Source organism: Rhipicephalus microplus, chromosome 1 (assembly GCF_043290135.1).
Source record: "Rhipicephalus microplus isolate Deutch F79 chromosome 1, USDA_Rmic, whole genome shotgun sequence".
Lineage (NCBI taxonomy): Eukaryota > Metazoa > Arthropoda > Arachnida > Ixodida > Ixodidae > Rhipicephalus > Rhipicephalus microplus.
In genome coordinates this window covers 181,522,864-181,543,921 of record NC_134700.1, presented here as the reverse complement: position 1 = coordinate 181,543,921, position 21,058 = coordinate 181,522,864, and the positions used below count along the sequence as shown (strand labels likewise).

Below are 21,058 nucleotides of genomic sequence, written 5' to 3'. Positions count from 1 at the left end.
GCTCTGTATATCCTACAAAACTAAATTATGTGCAGTTTTCTAAAATACAACGTTTTTAAAAACTTTGAAACAATTTGGAAGCTCTAGCAAACATTAAGGTAACGCTTATAGTTTAAAGAGTTTTTGCTATCATAATTATTCCTAACGTATGCCACAACCACTTTTGAACCATTTTCGAAAGCTAGAACGTCAACACTGGAGATCCAGTAAAAAAATGGCGCATGCTATCGCGTTGTTTATGATAAGTTTCCGCCGGTATGCGTGTTGTCTATTGCAGGTCGTTTAGCGCTTGCAAGCGTATGTAACAAAACTGCCATGATCAGATCACACAGCACGCAACTGAGAGGCCGCGTGTAAATACATCCCGGCATTTCACCATGCCACACCGCGACAGCGATTCGGACTCTTCCAGGCGGAAACGTAAAAAGAGAACACACGCGAGATCTGGGTATGTTTCTTTTCCATAAACATTATAGCGGTGCACTGAGTCTCTGTATAGCGTAGTTCATTTAAGTGTCCCTGCTTTTGGCGAGTGCCTTGGGAGCAGGGCACCCATTTCGCGGCAAAACAAGCTCGCATTTGAAGCCGCCATACGTTAGTCGCTGCGCTGTAACAGAGCTTGTTTCTCTTGTGGCTGCCGTAGTTCGTCCTCCTCGGACTCGCCGGATCGCTATCGTCGCAAGAGGAGGAGTAGACACAGCTCGCGCGACAAATCCAGGCGGCGGAGGTCGAGATCCGACTCGTCGTCCCGTTACTCCTCGAGCAAAGTGTCTTCGTCTAGGAGGCGTCGTTCTGGTTCCAGGCATCGACGATCTCGTTCTAGGTCTTCGGCACCACGCAAGAGGTCCAGGTGAGTCCGTCATCTTTAGCACAAGCGTTGTCGTATAGTCGAGAGGGAGAATGATCGAACTTTCACACCAACTTTACTTATATTGCGCAGCTTCGATGCCTGTAAGCACTAGGCGGTTTGTCATTCATGTTGAAAAAAAAACAAAACAAAAAAACGCCAAGTTAAATTAAATGTTAAATTAAACTCCGCTCTTGGATCTCCTAAGTACGCCAACGTCTCTGGAAATGCTTCATTCGCAATTGCTCGAGTGGCACTAAAAGTCTCTGGCGCCCCAAAAGGTCCGAGTAAAATAGACTACCACCGGAATGATTCCAAAGCAATTGAAGGAGCTACCGTCGTGCCCAACTTTTAACCACCAATTTAACTTGCGGAAACCATTCCAAAATCGCTATTATTCTTAAGTAGTTTAATTTTTTTCTTTGCAATTACGATTCTGAAAATATATTGCATTATTGATTTCCGTTTAGAATTGGGACAAAAAAGAAAAAAAGAAAGCTGCTGTTGGGGGCAGCTTTCCGTCAATGCATGCTGTGGTAATGAGTCGGAACGCGCTGAAAGTCGACGTACTTATTTGATGCGACACACAGTAACACACCGAAAAATAGCACAGATGTTGCTTCATCGTAACAAAAGCTGTCATAAGTAATAGTTGCTCTTTGTGTGGCAGATTTCAAAGCATGGCGTCGCAAAGAGCCTTTTTGTCACCTGAAGCAATTTGCAGGATAAAGGCAACATCCTAAGCGCTGTCGGACACAAATTTCATGTTGTCACGCTGTCTTCTCCACAGCTCTAAGAAGCGCCCTTCTTTTTCTTTTTTTTCCGTTTGAAGCAACTGCGCCACTGGCATTCTTCTTGCTAAGCGGCATAATGGGAGCACTGCTGCCAAACTTAAAACACAGGCTAAAGGTGCAAAACTCTCTTTTTCACAGACAACTACTGCATACTTGGGTTTAAAATTAATGGCAAGGCAATTGAGGACAGTGATACGTCTTTTCCAGAGGAAGGAGCGTAAAATCGGACTGGACAAGTGTGACTCGTTGTTTGTGATATTAGTCTGAACTGGTGTGATGAGTTCATTTGGGGATGGCATTTTAAAGGGTTAATTGATAACGGCCATGCTGCCATAAGTGCTTGGGTGGGAGCAGTGTGCTGTGGCTTTTTTTGTAAACCAAGACTACGTTGCGACTTGCTGCATCGATGCGATGCAGCACTTAGCTACTTGGCACAGAAAAAAAAAACGTTTTTTTTAATGTGATGGCAAAACGCATGTGAGCACACGTGTCTCCCATGAAATTGTATTTTTCAGTATTCAACAGCACTCAAAGATGCCTAAAATACAATACAAGTAATTGATTTCATGTATTTGTACATAGACATGTTGTTATACATGTGGTATGAACACAGAGATGCAAGTTAGAAAGTACACTAGCCTAATTTAAAGAGTATTTGCTCATGTGTAAGCTAAGAGAAAAATATTTAATCTTTGATGATACGTATTTGCCCATTTGTGGCACTTGCAAGCTTCCTTAAAGAATTTACTTTATTTTTACTTTGTTAGCTTCAAATGGCTATTGTTACTGCAAGTTTAAAGGAAGGGGGTACGGCAGCAATGTCTAGGACAGTAACCTTCTACAAAATCTGGCCTTGGTGACATCTTGCCCAGCTTAAAAATGAAAAACTAAGGAAATCGCAAGAGTTTCCCTTTTTTGAGTTTTGTAAAGAGTAAACGTGTCCCCCTTATACTCACACCTAAATTTACACTTTTTTCTCATCATTAAATTGTCTAGGGAAGCAACAGTGTCAGTCTGATTAGTTCAAAACTTCATGTGAAAAACTGTTAAAGGGATGCTAAATAGAAAAACAATCTCAGCTGTACACCTGTAGTAGTATAACATACCTTTACAGAATGCAAAAAAAGAAACACGTGTCAGAAAGAAGTGTAAATTTAAGGGCTTATTTCTTTTGTTAGTGCAGTATCAATTAGAGCTAACAGACACCTAGCTACGACTTACCTAATAATCTTTCGTTGTCTGTTAGTTCTCACTAATAATATATGTCAAAGGAAGCTTTATAAGCCAGAAAGCATTCGAAAACAAGAGACGGGTTGCAACACACCTATGAAACCCTTGTGCAAGCTGATGTCCTCCTCTGCCGCGCGAGATGTTGGTGCTCGGCTGCTCACCTGGAGGTTGTGGGTCCGGTTGCAGCCGCAATGGTTACATTTCAATGCAGGTGAAATGCTAGAGGCCGGTGTACTGTGTAATGTCGGTGCACGTTAAATAACATTACATGGTCATTATTTCTTGAGCCCTCTACTGTGGCTTACCTCACAATCATTGTTTTGGCTCGTAAAACCGCCTATAATAATATTGTTTTATTAACAGTATTATTACTTTATTCTTATTGTTGTACTAGCTTACAGCTACATCATAGATTTTTATGAGGTCTGGTTGTGCCAAGTCATTGAGCTATCTTTATAAGTTCTTTGAATTGTACTCAAATGGAGCCACAAAGCAAACATGGTAAACTTCAAGAATGTTTATTGTGCCTCAGCGACCTTGCTAAAAGAGTAAACTTAAAATCTTTGATGATGTCAATCTGATGTACTGGTACCAAAGTTCTAATGTGAAATTCAAATATTAAAGGTATAAACTAAATTTTAGATGCGGAGCATCTAATACTCGAGGCTTGTAGTGCGGCGCCGTCCGCAAGCTTCCTCCTCCTTCTTCCACCATCTGTGCATCCCTTCCTCCTCTACACACCGCGCACGCTTCACTCCTCCACCATCTGTGCACCCTTCCTCCTCTACACACCGCGTGCGCTTGTCCTCTTCACGAACGCGCGCATGCGCCGTTGCGCTTCTCCCCCTTCTCGAACATTCAACAGCTGACAGTGCATGCGCCGTCGCGCTGTATATATACTCAAGGTCGGTGCTCGCTCGCTCAGTTGCCGCTCGTCGGTTGGTTTGTACGGCGCGTCGACGTCCGAGGTCGCAATGATTGACGTCCCTTCGACCAGCGCCGGCCAAAGTGTTGGCGGAACCGCAACCAAGTCGTCGTCCGAAGACAAGGCAGCGCGGAGAAGAGCTCGCGACGCCGAACGTAAACGTCGGCGTCGAGCGGAAGATTCTCAACTTAGAGAACGTGAAGCCGCTGAGAGACGTCAGCGTCGAGCAGCAGCACCGGATTCGGCCGCTTTGAAACGTAAGCGTCGACAAGAGGACCCGGACTTTCGAAAACGGGAAGCCGAGTGCAAGCGTCGGCGACGAGAGGCCGATCCCGATGCTGCCCGCGAGCGCTCATTTAACACCCCTCCTACAACCACGTTAACCAATTTAGCCAGCGACCCAAGTAAGTCGCAATTTAACACCCCATTTCACAACCACGTTAACCAATTTAGCCATCGACCCAAGTAAGTCGCACTTTAACACCCCGTTAACCAATTATATGCTCCGCATCCTCCTCAGTGTTCCCCCGAGGGAAGCTGCGGGCAATTTTTTTAGTTGTATTAACCTAATGATGTTAGACTTGTCAAAGACTATTGTATCAGCTTGACCAGAATCTAATGTCCCTCCTCGTGCTCCGTTAAGCCTAGTTAGCCCTTGTATGCGCTTTAATATGATGCAACTCATTGCATGGATTTTATGTTACACTTGCAACAATCGAAGTGTAACGCACGTTTACTCCTTTGATATGGCCATGTGGACAGCATTTGATGACAAAATTCAAACACAATTTTTTAAGCAGTGTTTTTATTTTTTGATACTAATTGCACATATTCTGTTCCATGTTCATGTATTGTGGCTCTCTGCCATGATGGCTTATCTACTGCATTGCTAAGCACGGGGAAATGGGTTTAGCTATCACATGTAGTGGCCACATTTAGGTGGTGACAAAGTGTGAAAAAACACCTCTGTACTTGGATTTAGGTGAATGTTAAAGAATTCTACACTCATTTTTATGCATCAGGTGCTATGCAAGAATATCAGGCAGCAAAATGCATAACTCTGCGCTCCTCATGGTCAGCTTACGGAATTGTAAATGCCCGCGCGAGCCAAGCAAGAGCCTGCACGTGAGGCGTCGTGACTGACTGCAAATAAAATATGAGAAAGTGAAAATGAAATGCCTAGTGATGTGGAGTAACATGTTGGTATGTAGATGTATAATGGAATTTCTAAGGCATTGAACATCTTAATATATTACCATAAAATACTGAGCAAGCCCCCCCCCCCCCCCCCTTCCACCAATGGTGAAGGATAGTTTGACGCGATTTGGAGAGAGCGCCCTTGCTCAGTTGCAGATCAAAATTCAAGATGTTCGCAGTGTGGCTGCTAGGAATAAAAATATATACATTGTTGTTTCTATTGTAATGCAGTATTAAATACAGATATATTTTGTTTTGTATGCCTTCGTAAGGCAAAGGAAAACAGTGAAGGAAATATTCATGATTACGGGAGGTGAGAGGGTTCATTTGCTTGATCGTTAGAGCGTGTCTTTAATCTCCTGGAAAGAGGAGGGGGGCACTTGCCTTTGTAGGAGCACTTGCTCAGGATTGTACAGTAGTATAAAAAAACAAAAACAAGACAGAAACCGCATGCTAGGTGGTAAACTCATTAGACGGTTTGTTTGTGCAAATGCACTTACTTCAAGAGGTCACACTGCCCTATATTTACTGTGTGGTTTCGGCACATACATCCCGTAAATATGTGTACACTCCACGCCAATGGTGGCCTTTCAGAACCCCAAAGCATCGATCACGGAGGTCTCGCAGCAGCTCAAGCTCGCGGAGACGTTCACGGTCAAGCAGTAACTCACCGAGGAGAAGCAGGAAAACATCGGCATCGGTTTCCCCAAAGTGAGTAGTCAAATTATTTTTCACTGGGCAACACTGGCAGAAAAAAGTAGACTTGCGTAAACGAAACAAACACTCGTGCAGTCTTTGTGTTGTTGATGTCTCTGGTCACCTTTTGCATAATGATAATAATCTCCAACTCCTTTACTCAGTCTTATCATACGGTTGTTCAGCACCTCTGTCAAAACTTGCGCCAGTGCCTGCGAGCCAGTGACTTCCATAGAAACAATATTAAAGACTCGTGGCAGAGCAAGTGGTTGCTGGTTTGATCCCAGCCATGGCAGCTGTGTTTTGGCATCTTCAAGCTGCAAAAACTCTTGTGACCTAAGAAGGCTAAGCAATCTTTGTAAATTGCGTCCTGTTACTTTCATGCAGGTAGTGAAGCCCAACAAATCAGATTTAACAGGTTCGTAGCAATGCAAAAATAACTATATCATGGTTAAAGAGAAGTAACGTAAATTTAAGGGCTCATTTTTTTTTTTTGTTAGGCACAAGGCACTGACTGACTTTTCCCCATTTAAATACACATATACATCCATATACATCCATGTAAATACACATATACAGTAATACCTCATTAACTCGAACTCACATATTGCGAAAAATCGGCTAAGTACGTCAAAATTTTCCGAGACACCGAAGACATTTCTATATGTCTCATGTATATTTCTTCCTTTATCTCTAAGTACTTTTGGGCCGGATTGCGTAACTCGAAATCTTGACTGGGAGTGGAGCACCAAAATTTGGCCGCCGGACCATTTCACAAGATTCCCGCGATGCTGCCATGCCTGAAGTCTGTTGATTTTTTTTCTTGTTTAGCCGTGCCTGCCACTACGTCAATGCTTTCCGAGAATGCGAAGTTTGCGAAGTCTCAGCCCAGTGACATATCGACTTGTCGAGCAACCCTGTGGCGCGTCATGCGACACATGCGCTGAGAACGAAGGCCCTCTGCCTACACTTGACGTAGTTTGTCTTGTTTGCTTTTTAGCAGTGCACATGATTTTCCATGAGGTGTGATTTTCATTCACCTGTGCAAAGCACACTGTATGGATTTTTCGCTGACTGAGAGTGCAGTGTCCCTGACTTTCCCTGAGGTGTGATTTCCGTTCATCTGGGCAAACTGAGTGGTATTAATTTTTACTGACTGTGAGGAGCGGAAACATAGAGTGAGTGCGGCAAGCATGGTGTCAAAGCAGTGCAAGTCGTTAACGCTAGAAAAAGGTCACCCTAGTTAAGGAAGAGGACAAAGAAGGTTTAACAAAATTGAGCATCACGCAGAAATTCAGCATCCCTTTGTCTACGCTTTCGACGGTGCTAAAAAACAAGCAGAAGCTGCTGGATCGATTTCAGCAGAACTTCTTCAGCCAGCGGAAGCGGGTCCGAGGGCCGAAGTTCCGAGACATTGAAGCAGCATTGATGATATAGCTGCGAAATTCTAGAGCGGCCAACCTTCTCGTCATCACAGCAATAGACCTTATGCAATATTACTGCCATTTGTCGTCCGTCATGTGCCTAGCCACCATGTTAGAAGCTCAGCGCGGCGCAGTTCGTACAGTCCGTGCAGGTCCGCGTGTGTTTACGTAGAGGTATACATAAGGCGTATCGACGGGAGGCATGTATTGGCTGATAATCGCAATGCTGATGTATTGCTGCGTCTCTTGCAGAACGCAGAGAGGAACTCTGAATACTGAAGGAAAAAAGTTAGGCCCTAAACTTTGCTTCTTGTTATTTATTTTTGCGCTGATAATGTTTCCAGCATCTGCTCTAACTACTGCTTCTGAAACACGTGTTTACGTTCTTCTTTCTAAGCAAGTAAGACGTGCAATAGTATTTGTATTCGTGTTCCCACAAATTGCTGCATGCTGAAGCAAGGCAGTTTTTGCTACATTTTTGCTTGCAGCTGTTAATCAAGTGAAGGCAACTGGTATGTTTCACAAGCTGAAGCCATCTTCATGCAATGAACTTTATCGCAGCTAATTGCGCGTGCCTACATTTCATTCAATGTGTTCTGTTTATTACGTTTGGGTAACGAACGGCACACGGTGAATTGGAAGCAAGTGCATGTCATCGGTTCATTCTGAGAACGTAGCAACGGGGCTAAAGTATGTTTGCTTAATGTTGTTTCATTTTCCCTTCTGGAGTGTGACAAGTTACTGTTTAGTGAGATGACGTGCGCATAACTGTGCACGTTTTTAAGCATGCGATGTCCTCGGCACATTCAGCGAAATGCAGGTGCGTGCAATAAAGCTCGTTGCAAATGACTGCTAGCGAGAACATTGCAAAAACTGCCTTGATTTCGCGTGCGGAAATTTGTGAGAACACAAGTACAAATGCTCCTGCACGTCTTATTTGCTTAGAAAGGCAAATGCAATGAAGTCTTTCGGAAGCAGTAGCCGAAGCACATTCTGGAAACGTTGCCAGCATGAAAACAATAAGAGGCAAAGCTTACGGCCTTTTTTTTTTATTTAAACATTTCAAGTTCCTCTCTGTGTGCAGCAAGGGAGCAGCAATACGTTGAAATTGCTATTATTAATTAATACGCACCTCATGTCAATACATCTTACGTATACGTATATGCAAACACACGCACACTGTGCGTACTGCCCCCGCTGAGCCTCTAACATGGCAGTATGCACATGACAGCTGACACATGGCAGCAATTTCGCATAACGTCTATAATGATGGAGAAGGTAGACGCTCTGGCTTTGCAAATGGGGCACATGGACTTCAGTTGCAGCAGCCGCTCGTTTGACTACTTCAAAAAAAAAAAAAAAGGAACAGTGCAGTGTCCAAGTCGGTGCACGGTGAGAGCGACACTGTCGACGCAGTCACTGCAGATAATTGGCACAGCAGCCGGCTCGCCGAGTTGCTGGAGAGTTACGCCAACAGCGACATTTTCAATCTTGACAAGGCAGCACTTCTTTATAGAATGTTGCCGAGCCGCACCTTCAGACCGAACGGTGGAGCGTGCTTGGGAGTAAAACAACAGAAGGACGGGGTCACTGTCCTTTTTGGGGCAAATACCACAGGTGAAAAGAAGCTGCGGTTACTCATTTGCAAAGCTCTTAAGCCTAGGTGCTTTAGAAATGCACGACTGTCGAATGGCATTATCCATCGCGCGAATAGAGCAGCATGGATAACTGCTGCTCTTTTCAAAGAGTACGTTTGTGCTGCAGATAACAAGATGGCCAAGAAAAACAGAAAAGTCTTGTTCATCGTTGACAACTGCCCAGGCCACGGCAGAGTAGATAATTTAAAGGCAGTGACAGTCGAGTTTCTGCCTGCAAGTGTGACGTCTGTGCTGCAGCCGATAAATCTGGGTGTCATCAAAGTGGCCTGAAAAATCTACCCAAAAGAGCCTTCTCTACAGAATTTTGTTGTCTTATGAAAATGGCAAAGGCTACGAAATCGACCTGCTGGAAGCAGTACACCTTCTTAGCAATGCTTGGCAGCAAGTTTTCGCAGTGGCTATCGTCAACTGCTTTGCGCATGTTGGGTTTTCACGTTCTGCCAGTTTGCCAGAAGCATAGACAGCAGGGACAGATTACTTCACAGACTGTGAGGAACTTTGTCGAGAGGTCATCAAGCTTACAGGTAACGGTGTCCCTGAAAATGACGTGCCTTTTCTGGAGTACACCCATTGTGAGCAGGATGTGGTGGTGACTGGAGAAATGACGGACGCCGAAGGCCGCTAACGCAAGGGACGGTGGAGACGACGGCGATTACGAACGACCCCAGGACGTGGCGACATTTTTATAGATGAGAAATTCGCAGCGCTTGCTTCGAAATAAGGTCGAGTGCAGCGGCGGGGAAGATCGACTGATGCAATGCGTCAAGCAGCTAGAGGATGCCTTCCTAGGCCTGAGTACAACCGCAAAGCAGATGAGCATTAGGCAGTTTTTCTCTGCTAATTAAAATGGCAGTGCGGCAAAACCCAGCCGGTTAATGTCTCTTGTGTATGTATTTTTTTTTCGTTTTTAAACTTGCACCAGAAAAAATTGGCCCCGTATCTGCATGTTTCACTGCAAATGTCGTCGAAAGACGATAGTCTTGCGGTGCAGAGAGTGAATAAAACGTTTATTTAATGTTCTGCACTAGAATATCGGTGATTTGAATTCTGTAAGCACTGTGTTAGAGAGTCTCGATCCGTGCAGCGACGGCAAATGAGCGCATCGAGGTACGTTAGACACGAGCACCATCTGGCAGTTATCTTCAAAAACGAAGTAAGGCATGCGCGCCCACGGAGAAAGATGTGCGCCTGTCTCGGAGGCGATAAGGTGTAGAACGCAAAGCGTTGGAAACACTTGCCTTTTTGAGCATCGCGTTGCACTGTCAGCACAGCGTGATAAACGCTACGATCCTTAGAATTACTCATGTGTGCCTTCTCCAGTATAAAGACACACATACAAAATATCGACGTGTTGTTATGGTGCCTCAGATATGTGCAATAATTGCTTTTTAATTGACAATCACACAAGTATGATCACTGAAACTTAAGCAATATTGCTGGGTGCTGCGGATGGGGTTGGCCGTTTGAGGTATTGTTTGGTGCCGTTCAGGGTATCGTTACCGCAAACAAACAGACAAATGTACAGACAGGCAGAAAGACAGACAGGCCAAAAATTTGGCGTCAAAGGTCCCCAAGAAAGACTATCGTCTTTAAAGAGACTAGAGATTGCCGGTAAGTATTCGTGATTTTTCAGAAAAGTGCACATTTTTCCCGGTGATTAGCGCAACTTTGCTTATTTTGAAAATCCATTTATCTCAATTTTCCCTGGTTTTTACGACTTCGAGTTAATGAGGCATTGCTGTATGCTGTGTAAAGTGGACAGGTGGATGGCTGTCACCGTAGTTCAGTGGAGGAGTTATCCGAAGGTCGTAGGTTTGGACCCCGCTGGTGCCAACTCATCTTTTTTTTGTCCACTTTTCTTTCTTCACATTTACATTACAATTACTTCTAATAACACCCCCTATACTATCCTTGGCATCTTCATCTGTTAAGTCTTATTATCATGCTTAAGAACATTTTATTGTTTGGAAGTGTCAGCCAATCGCTTTCTGCACAATGTACATTTCTCCGATAGTTAGAAACGCTTCGATTTCACGCATAATATTGAGCTTGCTAACGGTTATACAGCTATCAATTTCTGAAATGCATGTGTGCGCACACTTATGTACCCACATAGTAGGTGCATGCATTGCGCATTTTCTTTCACTGATGGTAAATAATAGCACCCACTACTGTTTTACCTTGGTGTGATGCAGGTTTACGGTCGAGTAAACTGTTGCTTGGAGAGAAAGCCTCAGAGCTAAAAAATGACGAAGCCGTTTAAAGTAAGAAAAGTAGAAACCTTAAGCATAATTAAGGGAAAAAACAGAGATGAAGTTGCAATGTACACACACCGAGTCTAAGCTGACAAACTAAAACATGTCCTATAAGTTGTCCGGCTATAACGTTTATGAAAATCAACAGTCACTTGTGGCGTTGATGGTGGCGGTGGCTTGGTGGGTTGAGGTGGCGGACGCTGGCAATGTCTCAGCAGCTGGAGTCACGCGCTGACCAGCACGTCGACGCTTGGCGGAAGACGAGGTAGCCCTTGCCCTCGCAAGAACTGCGGCTGCTTACCTATGCTGGCTCGTTTTGAGGAGGTGATCACCACTCGGAAGGTTCTGCCCTCCACGGGCAGTTCGAGACCAGAGTCGAAACCCGGACACCTGGGACGTGACATTGAACAGTCATAGCCGGAATGGACACCTGGGACGTGACCTTGAACAGTCAGGGCCGGAACTTTAGAAGGCCGCGTACCTCCGAGTACACCATGGTCAGCTGGAGCGACCTGGACTTGCCTGACTTCATGCATTCGGGTCCGGAACCCGACACTGCAGTCGCACGACACCCAGGATCTTCACACCAGCCGGCTCGATCTCATTCTGCCCTCGGCTCGTCTTCGTCTGTCCTCCTCTTTTTCCCCCTCGTGCCTTGGCCGCGCAACCTTTCGCGCAAACCTTCTCTTCCTTTTGGCGCGCCGCAGTTTCATGCATGACGTTTTGTGCCGACGTCATCATCGTCTCTCCGCCGCTCAATTGAGAAGCACCGCTGCCGTCGCCTCCAAGCACGTTGTACAAAACGCCACGGTGCCACCACACTTCACAGACACCACCACGTCACTATACTACACCACACTTGGTTGGTCCTGTTACCTGTCTAGTAGCTGTAAAATTACTATAGGGTTTAGGTAAAATTCACAGCAATATATGCATCGGTTGGATATTGATCTTGGCATCATAATGAAAATTGCCTTTTGTTATGTAATTTATCATGTTGTTTTTGGCTGAATATATGAATTGAAAGAGTGTGTTACTGGATGTTGTTTCAGTGGTGTGCCTGTGCTACATCCACATGGCTCTGTGGTCAGAACTTCCTCGGCATAAAGCAGTCACGGAATTGTTGCCCATTACCTCTTCCTTCTTTTATGCTTGGATTTATCTAGCTTTATCAAGTACACTTTGAACAGTTGGCATCTGGAAAACGCTCAGCCTGAGCAACCGCACCAATTGGCACATATTGTTTAGGGATACTTGTGAGGAACCTAGAACATTCAAGACAACTTTGTGTTTGTGTTCAGTTTATTAAAAAAGAAATCTAAAGGAACAGAAGTTGCAAAGTGCGATATATCTAAGCATACTAATACGACACTTGTTGTGAGGTATTTACATATTCTGAAGAAGTTGCCAGAAACAAAAGGATGCGATAGATTTTCTTAATGTCCCCTTATTATCAGAGCAATTAATCTTTATGACCTAGCATGCTGGCAATCAAGAAGTCATCACACTCTTCTGCGTTTATTTATGTGGAAATACCCATTCACAGTTGTGTATCTGGTGGTCCAATTTCCGCGATCTCTTTTTGTTGCTTACTTTACTGTTCACGCGTACAGTGTCCTGGTGCCTACATGCATCTCTTTTTGTTTCTCCTTTGAATAATCAGGAGAGTGCGGAAACCAGGAGACCCCCTGCCATCAAGGACTGGGGTGAGTACTGTGAACATTGATGCCTTTAATCCTTTGGCGGCTCTTCATAACACTGCTCTAACTCCTTGCTATTTTTGCTTCCAGAATGAAACTGACAAGCTCAAGCAAAAGATTCAACAGGTGATCAAAGCCGCAGGTGTGCCCTTCATGTCATGTTCTCATGTGCCATAACCTGTTGAAGCAACAAGTAATTTAGGGGGGAAGGAGCTGGGAAACGGCACCACCGTGAATAATTTTGTTAAGGACCAGTGGCGACTTTCATTGCAAGAGGAATTATATGGACACTTTTGATGGTTTTTCACTGTAGCTCTCATGTTCAGTATTAAGTCTGAACCCGTAACATTGCCACGTGTTACGTATACAATGTGTGAGTAAAAGCTTGTGAGTGCTGGCAACGAGCACAGCTGAAGTTAAAAATGAAACGAGCCGCACATCTATGCCACTGCCCCGCGGTAGTCTAGTGGCTAAGGTTTCCCACCATCAACACAGCTGCTGCCCTGCCGGTGGCGGGATTAAATCCCGGCTGCAGCGGCTGCATTTTCATTGGAGGTTGTTAATGTTGACACATCTTTATTCACATTTTATGCCCTTTGGGGGCTGCGGTGAATGTAGGGACAAAAATGCTGTAGGCCCGTGTGCTTCGATTTGGGTGCACATTAAAGAACCCCACGTCAAAATTTCCTGAGCTTTTCAATACGACGTCTCTCATATTCATATGGTGGTTTTGGGACGTTAAACCTCACATATCAATCAATCAATCAATCAAAACACATCTACGCTGCACGTTGGGCACATGCAATAACACTGTCCCATGTGCAAGCCCTGGTGTCATTGGTTCCTAAGCTAAGAGGAAACTTCCCACCTGTATTTCATCGGGCAAATGAGCCTTAAGGGGTTAAGGAGGGCTGTGTTGCTTGTGAAGTACTAACAACAAACATTTTGATAGACATTCATAAACGACTCGTTTACTCTTGTACATTCTCTGCTTTCACCGCTTACTTTGCCTAGAGATGGCGGAACGAAAACCCCTGCACTCCCTGGAGGAGCAGTGTTCCTTTACAACATTTTTTGTGGAGTTATGATATCATATCTAAAAAAGTTAGCTGCTGGCCAAACTTCGTATGGCATTAGGATTTGTTGCCATCACATTCATTGCATTGCCCTTGTGACAATATTGCCATTCTTGTTCACCCTAATTCATTGTCATGATGTGAACGAGAGCTCGAAACAGCCCCTAAACGTTGCTCGCATCTTTTAGCTCAATTTGAACACCACAGTTAAGTTTTGCTGTTGCTTTTTACTTTTCAACTGCTATGTACTCGGCAAATGCCTGCAGAGAAAACGAATATTTAACTCAGTTACCTGTTTGCTGCAGCAAGTTTTATTGAGTTATATTTTGATTTGTATGCACAATTTTCATGTTATTCTGTGGAATATGTCGTCAAAGTCAATTCAAAGAATGCCTTAGGAGGCTTAGGGAAATTGCAAGAAGTACACACCAGCGTGCGTAGTATGAAAACAGTTTCACCGGCTTTTAGAGTGCAGTTTGTTGATCCATTTCTTATGTGACAGGCCTGCTAGGTAAGCGAAACAGTAGCAAAAGAAACCCGATGTGTGAAGGATGCCCATTTCTTCATTGCTGACTTTGTGCTGTGCATATCAGCGTGCAAGATTGTTATGACTGAATAGACTTCCCTATGCTCATGTTGCATTCAGATTTCTGATTCTTGTCACTGTCACTATTTTACCATGGTAAATATAAATGAAGGGGTAACCTTACCTAAGTGAGTTGCACCAGCCATTTTAGACATTAACCTGGTCGGAAGGGGCCTTGATGTGATGGTTATGAGCTACATTTTGAGCTGTAGCACGAAACCTGTATTCACAGTAATGGCAGTATTCAACTGATGCAGCAGCAGCAATTAGAAGAAATTGTGGCCTACTTGTGGTGATCTTGAAAAGTAGTCAAACTTTATACATGCCATCACAATTCACTATGTATTGCCTAATTTTCGTCATTGTGAAAGCAGCAGGAAAGACAAACGGAAAAACTGGAGGCACAAACAATATTTAATAGAAACGATCATCATTCTTTATATGTGCAGATTTCATAATGAATAGATTATGACTTGTAAATTTAGGGCACAAACTCTTTGCATATGCAGCTCTGCAGCATTATGAAAAGATATTATCCCATTAGTGAAGTCGTCTGCATTCCTTTTGTGTGCTTAGCTCGGCTGCCTCTCTGTCCTTTGAATTGTCTCCCTGAATCGTTTCTGCTCTTAATGCGTGGGCAGTTACTGTCAAAGCAAATACTGTGTGCTGAGAGCTGAGTTGTGGGGCCTCTTTATTACTTTGGTGCTTACATTTTCTGCTTATTCACATGAATGAGCTTTGATCTTGTTGGAATTCTAGAGGAGAAAGATCACCCCGAGAGCTCCACTTCAAATTTAAATGGCTGTGCTGGCCACTTCCAAGGTCCTTGACCCAACTTTCTCAGCATTGTCTGTTGGCTGCAGTTTAGGAGTTTTTCAAGCAAGTGAAGGCAGTGTAACAGTGCGAGATATTGAAACTGATTTGGAAATGCAAGTTTGTGGGCAATGCTGGGCCAGGCAACGGCTGTCAAGTATGAACGGTTGAGGATATTCACAAGATCATGCAGAGGAATCGCTCCATCATTTGCTCCATCGAGACAGCTGGAGCAGAGGAATTGCTCCAACTGTCTCGCTGGAATTGAAAGTTTTGTCTTAGATTTATATCTTAGGCTTCTTGATTACTGAATGCATATATGCCTCACTTCCTCAGAGCACAACAGAATATAATTAATAGATGACACTTTAATGCAGCCTCTTCAGCACGTCTGCACAGTGCAGTGTAGCTTTGGTACTAAAGCAGGTGATTAATTAGAAACATGAAGACTGCGTCAGGGTGGAACGCAGAGACACATATAGGTATATGTTCTGCCAACAGCAAAAGTTGTGCAGCCCATAATGGAGTGGCGGAAAACAGCATTGCTGCACCGCCTACCTTGATGTGCACCATGGTGTTGAGGTTATTGGCTATGGCTTCCAAGATTAGATCCAGCAGCGGCGCATCTATACAACGTGTCGTTACTAATCACCGAGGCCGCGTATGGTAGCCTTGACACTAGGCTGCAGCACAGTTGGTGGCGCAGCAATGCAGTTTTGTGCCACGTGCTGCACATCCCACAAACTTTTGCTGTTGGCAGTACATTTATACATTTACAAACTACATAAATGTGTATATGTACTTTGGTAGTTCAGAGGGATTTGAAATAGCGTCAGGTAGTCAGAGTTAATCTGGGAGTCCCCGGCTACTGCTTACTGGTTTCGTAACCATATCATGGTCATGCACGTTAACACCACACATAACTTTGTACCACCTTCCTGTGACTCACTTTGTTCGCAAAACAAAACTATGCCGATAGTGGCCACTTAAGAGAGTACCAGTCCCGGGCGTCCTTTGTGGTGCTTTGTGAAGCGCTGCTCATGCATATATTGGCGCGCAAATGGACTAACAGTTTCACTGTGATCGCAGCTACAGCCAATGCAGAGCTGCGTGAGCGTGGTCTCCTCCCTTCTGGCTCCAGCAAGGAGGGTGCCGCTGGAAGCGGTACCAGCACCCCGCCTAGTGTGCTAGAGCAGCTGCAACGGGCACGTCTGATTGACGACATCAACGCCCCCTCCTTCAGTCAGCAGTCCTTTGTTTCCCGCAGGGAACATGGAAAAAAGGTGGGTGACTGCACATGCCTCCGTTTGTGGCCAGAAAGGAAAATCAGTAAATGCTGTGTTTAGTAGCCAAGTTAACCTATTTTCGCACAAATTATTGTTGTACCACCAACCGCATGGTCACCTGCAAAGCTTGTGCCATGAATCGACATGTTTGCATCGTTTGCTGCATGCTCTCTCCGACTTGTTGCATCACTTCTGCCCAACTGTGCCAAAGTACTGAACCAGCTGTGTTACGGCCAAATTGTTTGTGGACTAGGTTTTTGACCCCTTGACCCTCCATTAATAAAAGCATGCAAACTCTGAATTTATTACTTCAACACTATGTAATAAAGTATACATACACAAGTCCACAAGGCGCAAGAGACAATGCCGAGTTCCCACCGTCGACATCACGAAGGAAAGATGGTCAACATGTTGGCGATATCAATGTCACATGTGACTTTATAGCTGGCAGATGCTGCTTTCAGCTTCTTTGATGCGAAAAGCTAGAACAAAAGTAGCCTCCGAGACAAGCGTTTTAATACCCACCACGCTAAATATACGTCACGAGATTGCACACCTCGAAAACCATATTTGTCAAGCTCGCATGCCCATTGCATGCCATTATGTGCTAACAAACAAAGAAGCCAATGTGAACATTGCAACGAAATCGCCGAGTCACTTTGCATTTTCATTTTTGGTGTCCTCGGCAATGGGTCTTTTTAAAAAACACTACATGCGTTAAGACCTGCAGATCATGCATCAAACTGCATTCACAACCGTCACGCAACGAGCCACATCAGCATGATGGAATAATACCGCCTTTTCATCACCTGCACATGAAAGGGGATCAGAACTTGAGAATGTGGCCCCAAATTGATCAATATTTGCGAGCAAATATTCACTTTCTGGGCTTCGACGCGGCACAGAGTTATAGCGGATGTCCCGCAGTCGGGAGTTCGATATACGGGTGCACCGATACCATACTTTTTCATGGGAAATTCAATGGGATTTCTCAAATGTTCAATATAGCCAATGATTCGATATATCAGAGTTTGATATATCCGGAATCAACTGTATTCGCACAAGCCTGCAGTTTGTGTCTTCATCGAGAAGTAAAGGCAAGCTAGCAATCGGGGAATGTGGTTGGCGCGTGCACGCCGATACCGCTCTTGCTTTTTAATTTTTAACTCTTACATGTGAAGCTTACAGGTCCCCAAATTTTTGTTGAACCTCATGTAATGAAGCATGTTTAGCCATGATTTTATTATGACAGCGTGTAACTTCTGCCACAGGGAGAGACCGTGACGATAAATTGGGACTTCTGCTGGAGCCAGTGGTTGTATGGTGAATTTACATGCTGTTTTTGTGAATGCATTTTTCAAAAGCTACCAAAATAGTGCAGAACGCTTTTTCGCAGCGCCTTCGGTTGGAAGAAAGGGTGCAACTTAAAGCTGTCTTCACCTCTGAGGCGGCGAAGAAGGAAATTTGTGGCGTGTCGAAACCCTGGCACGTTCACTATTCTGTGTGTACACAGCATAGTTCGGAATCCTGCATTGCACGTGCCATGCATCAGTGCCCTATATGGTGTGTTACCATCACGTGTCAAGTAAAACAATCGTGACTAGCTGTAGAGGCAGTAGCGCCAATCATGACAAGGTCTTATAATCTTGGCAATCGTTCAGAAAATGGATGTCACTGATGGGCTTGGTATCTGCGTGTGATCTGCAAAAAAAAGACAACATAGTTTGTGGATGTTCAGTAGTAAAGATGACATAAAAGGCTGTCGTGAAACCAGTGCGTATGGGCTATTAGAATTCATAATGCCATGCCGCTTCTTGCACATTTCTTCAGGCGTATGCATGTGATGTCGTTAAACTGACAATGCCCTTACCATCATGATTGGAGGTAGAGGTGCGAAGTGTGGGAAAAAAAAAAAAAAACAGGAAAATACTGGGAAATTTTTTTTGTTTTCTCTCTATGCTGGCAAAAATTGGTCAAAATTTTCATGGGGTAAAACGTACAGAAATAAAGCTTTAGCAACACCCAGTGTTGAACGTGAAACCAAAACGTTTCACATGATACCAAAACACCAAACGACGGCTGATCCAGCATCAGCTTAGCTTGAGTCTATAGCGTAGCTTCATCGTTCAGGTTTGGTCATGTTGGGGGCAGTTTCTGATGTTTCAGTATCCATTATGGTTTAGTTTTGACTTTCCCTCGTACACTTCTGCGACCTGAGGAGGAAGTCCGCTTGTAAAGCCGTGTGCAAGAAAATTCTGCAATGATTGGGTCAATTTTTGAAGTGTGCAGGCACTGTGACAGCACGGGCGAGCGACCACACACGTCACCGTAAATACGAATCCGCAACTTGTTACTTTGCTCTAAGCGGAGCAAGCTATTGACATGCTTCGAGTAATCCAGTCTGAAATACATATATTGGGGTCGGGACTGCATGACACTTCGAGAAAAGTGATAATTCGAATAAAGCAACTTCGTTGTAACGAGGGCTTATTGTAATGATCTTTTTGTGGTATTTGGCTTGTTTTATTTTGTCATGCCCTGTCCCAGTGCTTTTGCATCAGTTGATGCTACCAACATCATCAATAACCTAACAAACAGTTTGTGCATACGTGCACACTTTCTTTGAGCTGGAGCACTGTTTCTTTGTCCTCTGATAATGCATCAGCTTCTAAACATATTGGTGACACGACAGCACTTAACCGCTCTTCTCGAAAAACTCATTGACATCGTGTAATGAAAACAACTTCTTAGAGCATAATTGCATTTTTTTTTCATCGCGTGCTACCCAGGATTCTGTGTCTGGTACTTCTAAAGTAGTGGACAACCACACAGCAGCCATTTTCGGATCGTTTGAATCCCTTGTATCGGCAGCCAAGGAAGTGGTGCCTCTGTCTAATTGGAGGGAGAAGCCAGAGCTGCTGATCCACCCAAAGGTACGCATGAAATAAATAAATACCAAAAACTGTACTGCACATTTTGGTGCAGAACATTGGTAATGTTTTGTTTGAATTGTTTTTGGTAATTGAATTGAATTGTTTTTGGTAATGCTGTCATAATGAGTTCATTTTTTTTTTTTGCAATAGATTGCGACAGAAACGAATTGTAATGCCGTACGAAATAAGGCTCGTAGCTAACTTTTTCAGATGTGATATTTCGTAACTCTACAAATTACAGGTGTAAGAGAATACGGCCGTGCCAGGGAGAGATGCTCTTTTTGTACAGTCTCTTTGGGTTGAGAGTACAGCACGTAGAAGTGTTTACGAGCCATTCATGCTGATGCCTGCCGAAATAGGGCGCATGCCGGTGATCGCGGCTGCACCTTAAGAATCAAAGTTCACAGCTGCTACTAGCGATCACTGCCTTGATGAAACCGAAACTATGACTGTTCTGATGAAACTGAGAACAAGATGTTTCAGCTGCGTTTTCGAGCATGGAGCTTGATGGCTGTCGCACCCTTGCAGCTAAAATCGGCTGCTGTGGAGCAGTACAGTGCTAATAGGCTAGTTTGGCGCAACTGGGGTGTTTCAGCACAGGAATACAAGTTTGGTGCACAGTGGTGCAGCTGTTCTATCCCTGCAAGTGATGACCTGTAAAATAATGTTTTTTCCATGACATTGTACCAGATTCTGTGGCATAAAAGCCAAGTAAAAATCAGACATTGCACGGGTGTGTGAACACTAAGATGTAGTAGTCACATTTCTATTCTAAAACTTCTTGAAATATTTATGACACGCTTTGGCAACGAATAACTCAAACACAAAGTAAAGGAACACACGACAAGCACAATGCTACCGAAATCATTTGTGGATTTTTTATCAAGGTGCATAATATTTCTTCTATCTTGTTTATTCCATTTTTGTGTGTGTCTCAAGCTTAAGGAGGCAACAGAGGTGAAGCTGGAGCGCTGGCGAAAGAAGCTAGCTGCTGAAAGAAGAAAGCGCATCAATGGAACAACCACGAGTGGCTTGATGCACAATGACACGTGACTGCGCCCAAATAGCAAGCCTTCACTGGTTGATGGACTAAGGACACTATGTGGTGATCCTCGCGAACAGTCAACGGTGTTTCAATTTTTGTATATAGAGCATTGTATGGATTTTTCTCTCCCTCTCTTTCATGTCATTGTACATCTCGACCGCCTTCTGTTGTGAATCCCTGCAGTCGAGCGAAAATTTTTTTTAATGCGAACACGTGGCATTCTACTAATAAAATAAAAGGGAAGGTGTCACCACTGAGCTCTTTGTTGCAGCATGACATCTGTGGTGATTTCAGTTTGTTGTATCAACAGTAATTACTGACAAAAATTAGTGGCATTATGTACGTGGTATATCAATAAGATGGTAAAAAGTGTTGGAGCCATTCCACTTTGTGAATGTGGTTGATCAGTGGAGCTGACAAGTGCACTTTAGTCTCTGCTATATTCAATCCTTCATAAGCATGCTGCTCCTCAACATTCTCATAATGCTCTAATTGATTTATGTGTGGGGTTAAATGTCCCAAAACCACCATATGATTATGAGAGACACCGTAGTGGGGGGCTCCGGAAATTTAGACCACCTGGGGTTCTTTAC

General features: G+C 44.1%; 1 protein-coding gene across 1 annotated transcript; it reads left to right on the top strand.

Annotated features, from left to right (window-relative positions):
• The first annotated feature begins 193 nt into the window (after positions 1–193).
• On the top strand, positions 194–20,722 carry LOC119178252 (uncharacterized). The gene is made up of 8 exons (XM_037429446.2): positions 194–448; positions 644–850; positions 5,588–5,704; positions 12,690–12,732; positions 12,817–12,868; positions 16,291–16,484; positions 19,277–19,420; positions 20,360–20,722. The coding sequence occupies exons 1-8, from the start codon at positions 378–380 to the stop codon at positions 20,471–20,473; spliced, it is 942 nt and encodes a 313-aa protein (XP_037285343.2). The 5' UTR covers positions 194–377; the 3' UTR covers positions 20,474–20,722.
• The last annotated feature ends 336 nt before the right edge of the window (positions 20,723–21,058 follow it).